At 39.6% G+C, this 13061-nt stretch overlaps 1 protein-coding gene across 1 annotated transcript in view; it reads right to left on the bottom strand.

Moving 5' to 3' along the window:
• col4a3 (collagen, type IV, alpha 3) overlaps positions 1-13061 on the bottom strand; it is a 221777-nt gene that overhangs the window by 21870 nt on the left and 186846 nt on the right. Inside the window, exons 39-40 of the mRNA XM_063016668.1 lie at positions 12495-12593; positions 3426-3638 (exon numbers count right to left, since the gene is read on the bottom strand). Coding sequence (XP_062872738.1) covers positions 3426-3638; positions 12495-12593 — 312 coding nt within the window. The remainder of the gene's footprint in view (positions 1-3425; positions 3639-12494; positions 12594-13061) is intronic.

The raw sequence follows: 13061 nt of genomic DNA, 5'->3' as shown, positions 1-13061 counted from the left end.
GACAACACTATACACATGAAACTTGGATATAACTTAGAGTAGTCAGTGTACAGCTTGTATAGCAGTGTAGATTTACTGTCTTCTGAAAATAACTCAACACACAGCCATTAATGTCTAAATAGCTGGCAACATAAGTGAGTACACCCCACAGTGAACATGTCCAAATTGTGCCCAAATGTGTCGTTGTCCCTCCCTGGTGTCATGTGTCAAGGTCCCAGGTGTAAATGGGGAGCAGGGCTGTTAAATTTGGTGTTTTGGGTACAATTCTCTCATACTGGCCACTGGATATTCAACATGGCACCTCATGGCAAAGAACTCTCTGAGGATGTGAGAAATAGAATTGTTGCTCTCCACAAAGATGGCCTGGGCTATAAGAAGATTGCTAACACCCTGAAACTGAGCTACAGCATGGTGGCCAAGGTCATACAGCGGTTTTCCAGGACAGGTTCCACTCGGAACAGGCTTCGCCAGGGTCGACCAAAGAAGTTGAGTCCACGTGTTCGGCGTCATATCCAGAGGTTGGCTTTAAAAAATAGACACATGAGTGCTGCCAGCAATGCTGCAGAGGTTGAAGACGTGGGAGGTCAGCCTGTCAGTGCTCAGACCATATGCCGCACACTGCATCAACTCGGTCTGCATGGTCGTCATCCCAGAAGGAAGCTGACGCACAAGAAAGCCTGCAAACAGTTTGCTGAAGACAAGCAGTCCAAGAACATGGATTACTGGAATGCCCTGTGGTCTGACGAGACCAAGATAAACTTGTTTGGCTCAGATGGTGTCCAGCATGTGTGGCGGCGCCCTGGTGAGAAGTACCAAGACAACTGTATCTTGCCTACAGTCAAGCATGGTGGTGGTAGCATCATGGTCTTGGGCTGCATGAGTGTTGCTGGCACTGGGGAGCTGCAGTTCATTGAGGGAAACATGAATTCCAACATGTACTGTGACATTCTGAAACAGAGCATGATCCCCTCCCTTCGAAAACTGCTGAGGAAGCTGAAGGTAAAGGTGATGGACTAAACCCAATTGAGCACCTGTGGCGCATCCTCAAGTGGAAGGTGGAGGAGTTCAAGGTGTCTAACATCCACCAGCTCCGTGATGTCATCATGGAGGAGTGGAAGAGGATTCCAGTAGCAACCTGTGCAGCTCTGGTGAATTCCATGCCCAGGAGGGTTAAGGCAGTGCTGGATAATAATGGTGGTCACACAAAATATTGACACTTTGGGCACAATTTGGACATGGTCACTGTGGGGTGTACTCACTTATGTTGCCAGCCATTTAGACATTAATGGCTGTGTGTTGAGTTATTTTCAGAAGACAGTAAATCTACACTGCTATACAAGTTGTACACTGACTACTCTAAGTTATATCCAAGATTTAGTTCTATAGTGTTGTCCCATGAAAAGATATAATGAAATATTTGCAGAAATGTGAGGGGTGTACTCACTTTTGTGATACACTGTAGCTCTGCTGGCCATTGAGAGGACACTGGTCAAGTTCCTGAAAAAGATGCCTACTTGGTATGATAGGATCACAGGCCATTTTCTTGAAAAGGAACGGAGGGCAGAATTTATGTATAAATAAATTGACAAATTTTATGATGTAAGCCGACAATGAGCTTCCCCTCTTTGAAAGACCAGCAGCCGCCACTGCCTCCCACAGAGTCCTGATCTCAACATAATTGAGTCTGTCTGGAATTACATGAAAATACAAAAGCAGTAGAGCAAGCAAACATCCACAGAAGTTCTCCAAGATGTTTGAAATAACCTCCCTGCCGAGTTCCTTCAAAAACTGTGAGCAAGTACCTAGGGCAAAGGGTGATCATACCAAATATTGATTTGATTTAGATTTCTTTTTTGATAATTCCCTTTGCATTTGGTTAATTAACAAAAATAAGTTGGGACAGGAAAATGGAAAATGCAAATAATAAAAAATATTTTTACATTTACTTTGACTTTTATTTCATTGAGAAAAAGAGTATGAACCTGAGATATTTCATGTGCTGTCTGGTCATTTCAACTTCATTTCATTTATTAATAAAAATCTTTTCTAAAGTTTTAAGTGGCATTTGTGCATGTAACTCCGTATTGTAGTGCTTGACAAAGGTTTGCCAAAGTTATCCCTTGCCCATGTGGTTATATCAGCTATTGTTGAGTGGTGGTTCTTGATGCAGTGCCGTCTGAGGGATCAAAGATCACGGGCATTCAGCTTAAGCTTGTGCCCTTGGCCTTTATGCACTGAAATTCCTCCCAATTTCTTGAATTGTTTAATGATATTATGCACTGTAGAGGGAAAAATATGCAAATCCCTTACAATCTTTTTTTGAGGTACATTGTTTTTAAATATCAATTTAAATCATTTTCTCATGCATTTGTTGACAAACTGGAAATCCTCTGGCCATCTTTGCTCATCGAAGACTCAACCTTTCCTGGATGCTGCTTTTGTACCAAACCATGATTACAATCACCTGTTGACATCACCTGTTGGGAATCACATGATTATTTAGTTTTTTTCACCTCATTACTAGCCCTAAATTGCCCCCGTCCCATCTTCTTTTTGGAATGCAGGAATGGAGGTATATTAACAAATTAAATTAAGTTGAGCAGACAAAACATAAAAAATCTTTCAAACTGTCTGCAATCAAATAAAAGTCAAAGTAAATATAAGGAACACTGCATTTTTATTTTATTTGCACTTTCCATACTGTCCCAACATTTCTGATTTGGGGTTGTATGTACACAAACACGCTGAACAATCACTGGATTAGGAACACCTGGCTTATAATGGGTTGGTCCACCTTTTTGATTATTTACAGCATTGGGGAACAGACTTCACAGGGTCACAAACAACAAATATAAATTGACCCATGCCTGCTAAAGCTCTGTTAGTTTGTGGATATTTTGCGGGCGAGCCCATTCCAGCAAATCCCAAACATGTTCAATAGGGTTGCAGTCAGACAAGTTTGGGGGCTGAAGCAGTGTGGGGAATTCATTGTCGTGTCCGTCCAACTATTCCTAAATGATCCAAGTCAGATGACACAGGCCATGACATTGTCCTGTTGCTAAATTGCACTGTTGTCGGGAAAGACCTACTAAAGATATGGGTGCAGATAGTCAGCTAACAGGTCTCTGTAGCCTTTACCATTCAAGGAATGTGGTACGCTGACTACCGGTCCTAGAGCATTCAAAGAGAATGCTCCCCAGACTGTCACACCACCACCACTGACCTGTAATGTTGCAACCAGTAGATGCAGAATCATGTGTCTCAACAGAATCATGTGTCTTGCCCATGCAAGGATTTGGTTGTGATGACGTGTAGGTCTAAAGCTGTTTGTCTACAACCTAGTCGATGCAGGGTACATCGCATGGTCATGGCTGGAATTGGTTGTGCTTGCCCACTGTGTGTGTGTGTGTGTTTGTGTGTCATACCAAGGTCCTGGCCATGTCCTTGCTTATTTCCATTGATGAAAAGTAGTGAATATCCAGAGTACAGCTGACTGCTTCCATCAGGGCAGCGTGGTGTCTCCTGTTTCTGACTGTGTCTGGTAAATAGAAACCCATCTTTGGCTCTATCTGACAGGTAAAGCCCTGGTAGGCCTCTGGGTCCCTTCTGACCATGGGCTCCAATCAATCCTGGAGGTCCTGTAAAAGCATTGGTAAGAGTGTTTTATATCCCTTAACATAAAAGTATGTATAAAGTATAAAAAGGCAAAATCTCCACAAATAAGTGGATGTGTATCAATTTTGTTTTATTTAAATAATTAAAGAGCAAGTCAAAATAAATTTAACAAAAAAACACATTCAAGGTCTCCAGTCCTCACGGTGGGCATTTGCAGCCGGGGTTTGACTTAGGTCCGTTAGTGGTGAAATGATGCAGATGCCCGGCAGTGGCTCAAGTTGAAGGATGGAGGGTGAACGGTTGAGCATAAGTTCTGATTAGCACCCATTGTTGACAAATGCATACTGGGCCTTGATTTTCTAAAAGCTGGACCTGACCTGACCTTTGTGCTAGGTTATGGTCCGCCATGGAGCCGGTGGAGAGTGATGGCAGTATGGCGGGCAGTGCACCCCAGCGACACGATCACAACAAAGAGGACGCCATCTGGGAGTTATGGCAATGTGGCAGAATTAAGATTGTGCAGGGCTACATTGATATGGCCACAGCATTTACTGTGGGTGAAACAACAACGCGAGGCAAGATTTGAGAAATGACCGGCAGGGTGTTCGCCGTGTAAGAGGGGCCAGAGCACCGTGTTTAGGTCCATCTTCCCTTTACCCCTGCAGTCCAACAGGGGACCCCTTATACCCATCCAAAGGGTAAAGTAATAAGCAGAATATACGAGTTAAGAGAAGAAGTACACACTTTTCTTTAAAGAAGCAGTCACTACTTGTGAATTTGCTTGGTGATGATAAATGGCTGCTAACTTATATACAGGTCCTTCTCAAAAAATTAGCATATTGTGATAAAGTTCATTATTTTCCATAATGTAATGATAAAAATTAAACTTTCATATATTTTAGATTCATTGCACACCAACTGAAATATTTCAGGTCTTTTATTGTTTTAATACTGATGATTTTGGCATACAGCTCATGAAAACCCAAAATTCCTATCTCAAAAAATTAGCATATCATGAAAAGGTTCTCTAAACGAGCTATTAACCTAATCATCTGAATCAACGAATTAACTCTAAACACCTGCAAAAGATTCCTGAGGCTTTTAAAAACTCCCAGCCTGGTTCATTACTCAAAACTGCAATCATGGGTAAGACTGCCGACCTGACTGCTGTCCAGAAGGCCATCATTGACACCCTCAAGCAAGAGGGTAAGACACAGAAAGAAATTTCTGAACGAATAGGCTGTTCCCAGAGTGCTGTATCAAGGCACCTCAGTGGGAAGTCTGTGGGAAGGAAAAAGTGTGGCAGAAAACGCTGCACAACGAGAAGAGGTGACCGGACCCTGAGGAAGATTGTGGAGAAGGGCCGATTCCAGACCTTGGGGGACCTGCGGAAGCAGTGGACTGAGTCTGGAGTAGAAACATCCAGAGCCACCGTGCACAGGCGTGTGCAGGAAATGGGCTACAGGTGCCGCATTCCCCAGGTCAAGCCACTTTTGAACCAGAAACAGCGGCAGAAGCGCCTGACCTGGGCTACAGAGAAGCAGCACTGGACTGTTGCTCAGTGGTCCAAAGTACTGTTTTCGGATGAAAGCAAATTTTGCATGTCATTCGGAAATCAAGGTGCCAGAGTCTGGAGGAAGACTGGGGAGAAGGAAATGCCAAAATGCCTGAAGTCCAGTGTCAAGTACCCACAGTCAGTGATGGTCTGGGGTGCCATGTCAGCTGCTGGTGTTGGTCCACTGTGTTTTATCAAGGGCAGGGTCAATGCAGCTAGCTATCAGGAGATTTTGGAGCACTTCATGCTTCCATCTGCTGAAAAGCTTTATGGAGATGAAGATTTCATTTTTCAGCACGACCTGGCACCTGCTCACAGTGCCAAAACCACTGGTGAATGATTTACTGACCATGGTATTACTGTGCTCAATTGGCCTGCCAACTCTCCTGACCTGAACCCCATAGAGAATCTGTGGGATATTGTGAAGAGAAAGTTGAGAGACACAAGACCCAACACTCTGGATGAGCTTAAGGCCGCTATCGAAGCATCCTGGGCCTCCATAACACCTCAGCAGTGCCACAGGCTGATTGCCTCCATGCCACGCCGCATTGAAGCAGTCATTTCTGCAAAAGGATTCCCGACCAAGTATTGAGTGCATAACTGAACATAATTATTTGAAGGTTGACTTTTTTTGTATTAAAAACACTTTTCTTTTATTGGTCGGATGAAATATGCTAATTTTTTGAGATAGGAATTTTGGGTTTTCATGAGCTGTATGCCAAAATCATCAGTATTAAAACAATAAAAGACCTGAAATATTTCAGTTGGTGTGCAATGAATCTAAAATATATGAAAGTTTAATTTTTATCATTACATTATGGAAAATAATGAACTTTATCACAATATGCTAATTTTTTGAGAAGGACCTGTATATCGCTGACATTTTTTTCTATCCTAAATGAATTGAACCTAAAACTCAGGACATGACTGTCTTTTCAAACACTGCAAACACAAATTCAAAGTTTCTAGAAGTCAGTAAAGCTGTGCCCATCTTTTTACAAGTTTCCCAACATGAATAAACACATAGAAGAAACTCGTGTTTTAAAGCAAGCGGTTGCGTGCTTACCGCACCTCATTACCTATAATAACACCATTTTCAGTCAGTTTAACTGCTTTTTAACATCATTTACATAGTCTTGTATTCTTTAATAATTAATGTTTCTGTGCCTTTTTCAAGAACTTAAAACACAAAACAAAATAACTTTTACTTTGAGCAGTTATTAGTTATTATCTTTAAATAAATGTTTTAAATGACAATATTTCTGTTTGGGATTCATGAGGAAGATTAGCAGTAGCTAAATAACATTGTAAAGTTTACTCAAACATACCTATAAACAGAAAAAAAAAACCCTGATAAACCGATCATTTTGCAGAGGTCTTTTTTTCCAGAATTGTTTATACACATGTATTGGAATATAATTGTATTGCCAGTCACCTCATCCTGACCCACTTATATAACTTGTTTTTTTTGCATATTTTTATGGTCAGGCTTAAATAACGTATTTTTGCATACTTGAGCGGTTGCTACAGTCCAGGCAAATGCCACGTATCTGATTGTAATAAATCTTGGGAGTGTGCATGTGTTAGTGGGGGAGTGGTGCCTGGCCAGCACGGCTGTTCCATGCACACACACACTTAGGTTGCTCCTCGGCTTGTCTGAAGCTTACCTGTGGAGGGATACACTGCCCAGGATTTTTTGTGAATAGTTGAACTCCTGTTATGACTGCACAGGCGGGATGATGATTTAAAGAGCTGATTGATGAGGTTGTTCTTGTTCTTTTATCTTTTGCAATGTGTTGCATAGATTAATATGGTTTTGGTCATTTGTGTTCTAAATTGTCATTTACAGTATTGTGCTCGCTTTTTATTGATTTCTAAAAGCTTCTGTGCCATTTTCTAATAAGTTGAAATAATATTGTCAGATATTTGTGTCATTTAAGCAAAGGGCATTTCTTTACAACTGGGTAAAGAAAAAGTACCTCATGCTTCTGCTTAATAAAAAAGTAAAAGAACAGGGGTGCGTTTCCCAATAACGATTGATCTTAGCAATTTACGAACAGCTTTATGAACAACCTAACTTTAAGAACGCCAATTTTGCGAGTGTTTCCCAAGAGCCCTCGTAAGTCTCCTAAACTGCAAACGAGGTGTAAGTAGTTCTTTGTTGGCTCCGCCTCTTAAGGCACCGGCAGTCGAAAACTGAATCAATGATTATCATACAATTTCTCATTATTATATTACAAAAAGCAAATAATTCATTGAGAAAACATTTTTTAAAAACGAATAACCAACAGATCTTTAAATTAGTGGTATAAAACATTACATTTGCAATCGCTATCTGTTGCATGTCAAGCCTATAGAGAGGCGCACAATTAACCTTTCATGCATCAAAGCATGGCAAGTCTACAGCACAAACGGGGGCACAATTTAAGAAAGAGAGAGATTAGACAGGTGTATGTCAGTTATCTGCAACAGGCCTTACTGTGGAAGAAGAAGCAACACTGAGAATTCTAGGCCTAACAGCCACTGAAGGGATATCTAGGGGAGTAGTTGTATGTTTAAAGTTCCCATCTACCCATCTACCCAACCTCAGCCTACATCCCCTGTGCAACCTTCACTCTGCAGCAGTCCTGAGTCATCTCCTGGGCCTTCCTCTACACAGTCCAGTCAAATGGCTTTACCTGATCAACAGGACTTCATGGCCAGCAGCTTTCAACGGCAGAATTATAGCTAACCAGTGCCATCTATTTCTTTGATAGTTATACTGCCCTCTGAACAAGCATTTATTTTATTTCGTTTAGATATGTTCATTAACAAATGATCTCATGTACGTGAATAAAATGATTTTATATATGCTGATGGAGTTTTTAAATATATCCAGCCAACAGCGCCCCATGGGCAGCATCCTGTGACCACTGATGAAGGTCTAGAAGATGACCAACTTTTGAGTTGGTCATCTTCTAGACCTTCATCAGTTTTTAAACACCGTGTCCACTCACTGTCCACTCTATTAGACACTCCTACCTAGTTGGTCCACCTTGTAGATGTAAAGTCAGAGACGATCGCTCATTTATTGCTGCTGTTTGCTGTTTTTTTTTTGCTGTTTTTTTTTTAGACCAAGTACCACCCATTTTCAAACCAAAAGTTCCAAGTACCACCAATGTTTCTCATCACAGAACCACATATGGCACAAATTAATTAGGTGTGTGTGTATATATATTAGTGATGGGAATAATGGCTTCTTGAAGGGAGTCAGATCTTTTGGCTCGGTTCCTTTTAAAGAGCCGTTAAAAAAAATGGCTCTTTGTTCTTCGGGAGGCGCTACTGGGTAAACTATAAGACACCCCCGATATTAATATCAAATTTTGCTACCTTGCCTTAAATGTATTCCTGATTCAAACAACACTTAAATGAGGAAAAAAGATTTATTTCAAAAGGAAAAAAAAAACACAGGGAAGAGAGTTTCAGAAAAATCCTCTTTTGTGCAGAGATGTGACTGTTTCTGCTTTAAAACATAAACACAATGAAATAACCAGATTTAACACAATTAAACAAGTTTATAGTTTATTTCTCAATTATTTGTCATTATACTACTAGCTCTAGCTCTGTGTGTGTGTGTGTGTGTGTGTGTGTGCGCGCGAGTGTGTTTATGTGTATGGTGTTAGTGTATGTGAATGTGTGTGTATGTGTCTCGCTCGCTCTCCGTGATACTGAAAGTGCAGCTCTTATTACGAGTTATGATTAATTCCCTCTACTGATGCGAAGCTGAATGGGTGGATTACAGTCGATAAGAACTGTGCAGAAATAAAAGACTCGGTTCCTTTCGTTCATTTCAAAGATCCGTTCAATAGAATCGGATCGTTCACAAACGACTCATCACTAGTATATATGGAGTTACCACTGACCATTTCAGTGAGTGCGCCTGTTTAGCGGAGCAGCCTTGTGATGTCAGGAATGAGATCAGTGAGATTCAAATGCAGATCTGGCTCTGACAAAAGCGTTTCGGAAATTTTGAGTTGGAAACTTGAAGTATAGACGTAATGAAGTACGGTGTCTGCGTAACCCCGAATATTTTTAAAAACACATTCGTTTTAATTAAACTGATTTTATTAAAACAGAATTATAAGAACTTTGAAACAGATTTTATTAGTAATTTACACATTTTGTTTAATATTTTGTTTCATAGTCTAACCCACAGTTTGAGAACCACTGGGTTAGACTACTCGTAATTTACGAATGATTTTAAGTACTATGTTAGTTATGAAGAATTTTGGGAAACACTCGTAAATTTAAAAATGTTCGTAAGTACGAGGTTACAAAGCGTTACAAACGTTTTGGGAAACACACCCCAGTTCAATTAAGAAATGATGAACATCTGGCACACTGTGCATGTCATCACTCTTTAAGCCAACATACAACACCAAATCAGAAAAAGTTGGGACAGTATGGAAAATGCAAGTAAAATAAAAATGCAGTGTTCCTTACATTGACTTTTATTTGATTGCAAACAGTTTGAACCCAATTCTCAACTTCAATTCATTTGTTAATATACCTACATTCCTGCATTTCAGGCCTGCAACACATTCCAAAAAAAGTTGATGATTCCAAACAAGTGATGTCAACAGGTGATTGTAATCATGGTTTGGTACAAAAGCAGCATCCAGGAAAGGCTAAGTCTTTGATGAGCAAAGATGACCAGAGGATCTTCAGTTTGTCAACAAATGTGTAAGGAAATGATTGAAATGTTTAAAAACAATGTACCTCAAAGAAAGATTGAAAGGGATTTGCAGTGCATCTGTAGTGCATAATATCATTAATAGGGCTGTCGCGCTAACCGCAATTTTGAAATATCGCGGTATAGACCAGCCAACCGCAGGGCATGCTGGACAACCGCAACACCGCGATATTCACGTTTTTTCTTTCTTTCTTCTCCTTTTTTTTATTGTTGCAGGTCCATCTTGTTTTATACGCTTACATTCGTGCGTAATAAATGTTAAATAAATTCATAATGAAAATGAGCTAGGAGCGACATTTTCCCGCAACCTGTTCTCATGCGTTGCTGCTGAGTGTCAGGCTTTGTGTTTTAAAATGTAAACAATCGCAACAGGAATTATAGGCAAGTTTATTAATGATTAAATTGAGTTCACACTCAATAAATACTTGTCATTTAGACTATATTTAAACAGCCTTGGCGAACTAAAACACTTAATGACGGTTAATATGGCATTGCAGCCTGCAGATTCTCTCTTGCTGGCTTGCTGGAATGATTTAAATGCATTTTTTCGTTGAATAAAAATTTATTGAAACGAATAATAACTTGAAACGTAGTATATATTGTTATGTTAATTATACCTACTAAATAGATGGTTAATAGTGGCGCGATAACCAGGCTAGACTTTCTCTGATCTCTAAAGTCGCATGCAGGTTCAGTACATCTACAGTGTATTAATGCAACGAGCACCATCAGAGAGAGTTTTAGTGCCGAGGGGAACATCACTACCCCACTCAGATCCTCTCTAAAACACATCAGGTGAACATGTTGGTTCGTCTAGCGCGCATGATAACGCAGGTTTAAACTCTTACAGACTTTATTCTTTATTCTATTTTTTTACCATATTTTGATTAGATGTGCATTTAAAATATTTAGCCTAAACACTTTTTTTTTGTTTCACAGTGTATATCTAACCTAGGCTAGAAGCTTATTTAAACCTTTTTTTAATAGAGAAAAGACGCGCATCCCTGCTCTGTTCTGTATTTAACAATAGCCTAAACACGCATTTCATTGGTCTTAAAGCCGTCTCATCTTTGTCATTATAAAGCAATAATATATCGAATCATAGCCTAACAATAAAGCTTGTTTATATAGCTCTAAAATCCAGATCAATTAAGTAATTTTCAAAAACAACAAAAAAATGTGCGATATAACCGCATACCGCGATATTGAGATAGGCTGAATACCGCAAGGGGAAATTCTGTCACCGCGACAGCCCTAATCATTAAACCATTCAAGGAATCGGAAGGAATTTCAGTACGTAAAGACCAAAGGCGCAAGCTGAAGTTGAACGCCCATGATCTTCGATCCCTCAGATGGCACTGCATCAAGAACCACTACTCAACAATAGCTGATATAACCAGATGGACAAGGGAGTACTTTGGCAAACCTTTGTCAAGCACTACAATACGGAGTTACATGCACAAATGCCACTTAAAACTTTACTATGCAAAAAAGAAGCCTTATGTTAACCATGTCCAGAAGCGGCGTCGACTTCTCGGGGCTCAGAGGCATCTAGAATGGACCATTAAACCGTCGAAACGTGTATTGTGGTCAGATGAATCAGCATTCCAGGTCTTTTTTGGAAAAAAATGGATGCCGTGTGCTCCAGACCAAAGACGAAAAGGACCATCCAGACTGTTATCAGCAACAAGTCCAAAAGCCAGGGTCTGTCATGGTATGGGGTCGTGTCAGTGCCCTTGGCAAAAGTCATTTACACTTCTGTGATGGCAGCATTGATACAGAAAAGTATTTTGAGCTGCCTTCAAGACGTCATCTTTTCCTTGGACGTCCATGCATTTTTCAATAAAACAATGCAAAACCACATGCTGCACACATTACAAAGGCATGGCTGCAGAAAAAGAGGATACGGGTACTGGACTGGCCTGCCTGCAGTCCTGACCTGTCCCCAATAGAGAATGTGTGGAGAATTTTGAAACGAAAAATGCGACAATGACGACCCTGTACTGTTGCACATCTTAAGACGTGTTTGCAGGAAGAATGAGACAAAATAAAACCTAAAACACTAAATCGCTTGGTATCATCTGTGCCAAAATGTATTTTAAGTGTGGTGAAAAGGAATAGCAACATTACAAAGTGGTAAATGCTTTACCGTCCCAACTTTTTTTGAAATGTGTTGCAGACCTGAAATGCAAGAATGGATGTTTATTAATAAATGAAATGAAGTTGAGCAGATAAAACAAAAGTATCTCAGGTTCATCCTGTCTGCAATCAAATAAAAGTCAAAGTAAAAAAAATAAACTCTGTGTTTTTGTTTTTTTTTGCTTTTTCCATGCCGTCCCAACTTTTTCTGATTTGGGGTTGTAGGTTTATGTTATCTTATGGATAGTTCTTATACCACTTTTACAATCCTTACCAACAAATCAGTTAGACTATTAACAAACTGAATGCAAAATATTTCGGAATATAAAGTTAATAAAACAAGCAGCTGGGTGGGTTGTGTTGTTATTGCTGTTATTTTAAGCATCAAATTATTTGCCATACGCAGAGAATACATGGAAATAGTATTTCTTAGATTTTTGAACCCACTCTTACCTGGCAAACCTGTTTTCCCTCTGTTCCCTTTCTCGCCAGTTTTACCTAGTAGACCAGGCAAACCATTTTGGCCAGTGACTCCTTTAGGTCCTTTTTTACCTGTGAAGCAAAGCAAAATTGTTAGCCAAACTATTAGCCAAAATAAGTTGTATACATATTTATTGGATGTAAAATTATTTTGCTATTATAGGTATTGTTGATGTCAATGTTACTCTTATCAGCATTGTATTACCTATAGCAACAATGCTCAAGTCTTAGTTTATATATTGGTTTATTCTTGTTCTACCTCATTTTAGTTATTTATTACAATCATTAACTTTTAGTAATTAATAAAATGTTTTAACACAAATACATGTGCACATTCATGCAGTTTGCAATTCATGTGGTAGCAGTGCAATGCATACAATCTAACAAAAATGGGTCAAAAGCTTTAGTTGATGTTCACATAAATTATTAGAATGGAGAATAATGTGATCTGGGTAACTCTGACCATGACATTATTTTTGGTGCCTAATGAATTAGTATTTTCCTAAATACAAATTTGGTATATTTTATTAAATGAAAACA

The sequence above is a fragment of the Trichomycterus rosablanca genome, chromosome 20, assembly GCF_030014385.1.
Source record: "Trichomycterus rosablanca isolate fTriRos1 chromosome 20, fTriRos1.hap1, whole genome shotgun sequence".
In the NCBI taxonomy this organism is placed as follows: Eukaryota; Metazoa; Chordata; class Actinopteri; order Siluriformes; family Trichomycteridae; genus Trichomycterus; species Trichomycterus rosablanca.
The sequence above is the reverse complement of the archived record's forward strand: the minus strand, read 5'-3'. Positions and strand labels throughout refer to the sequence as shown.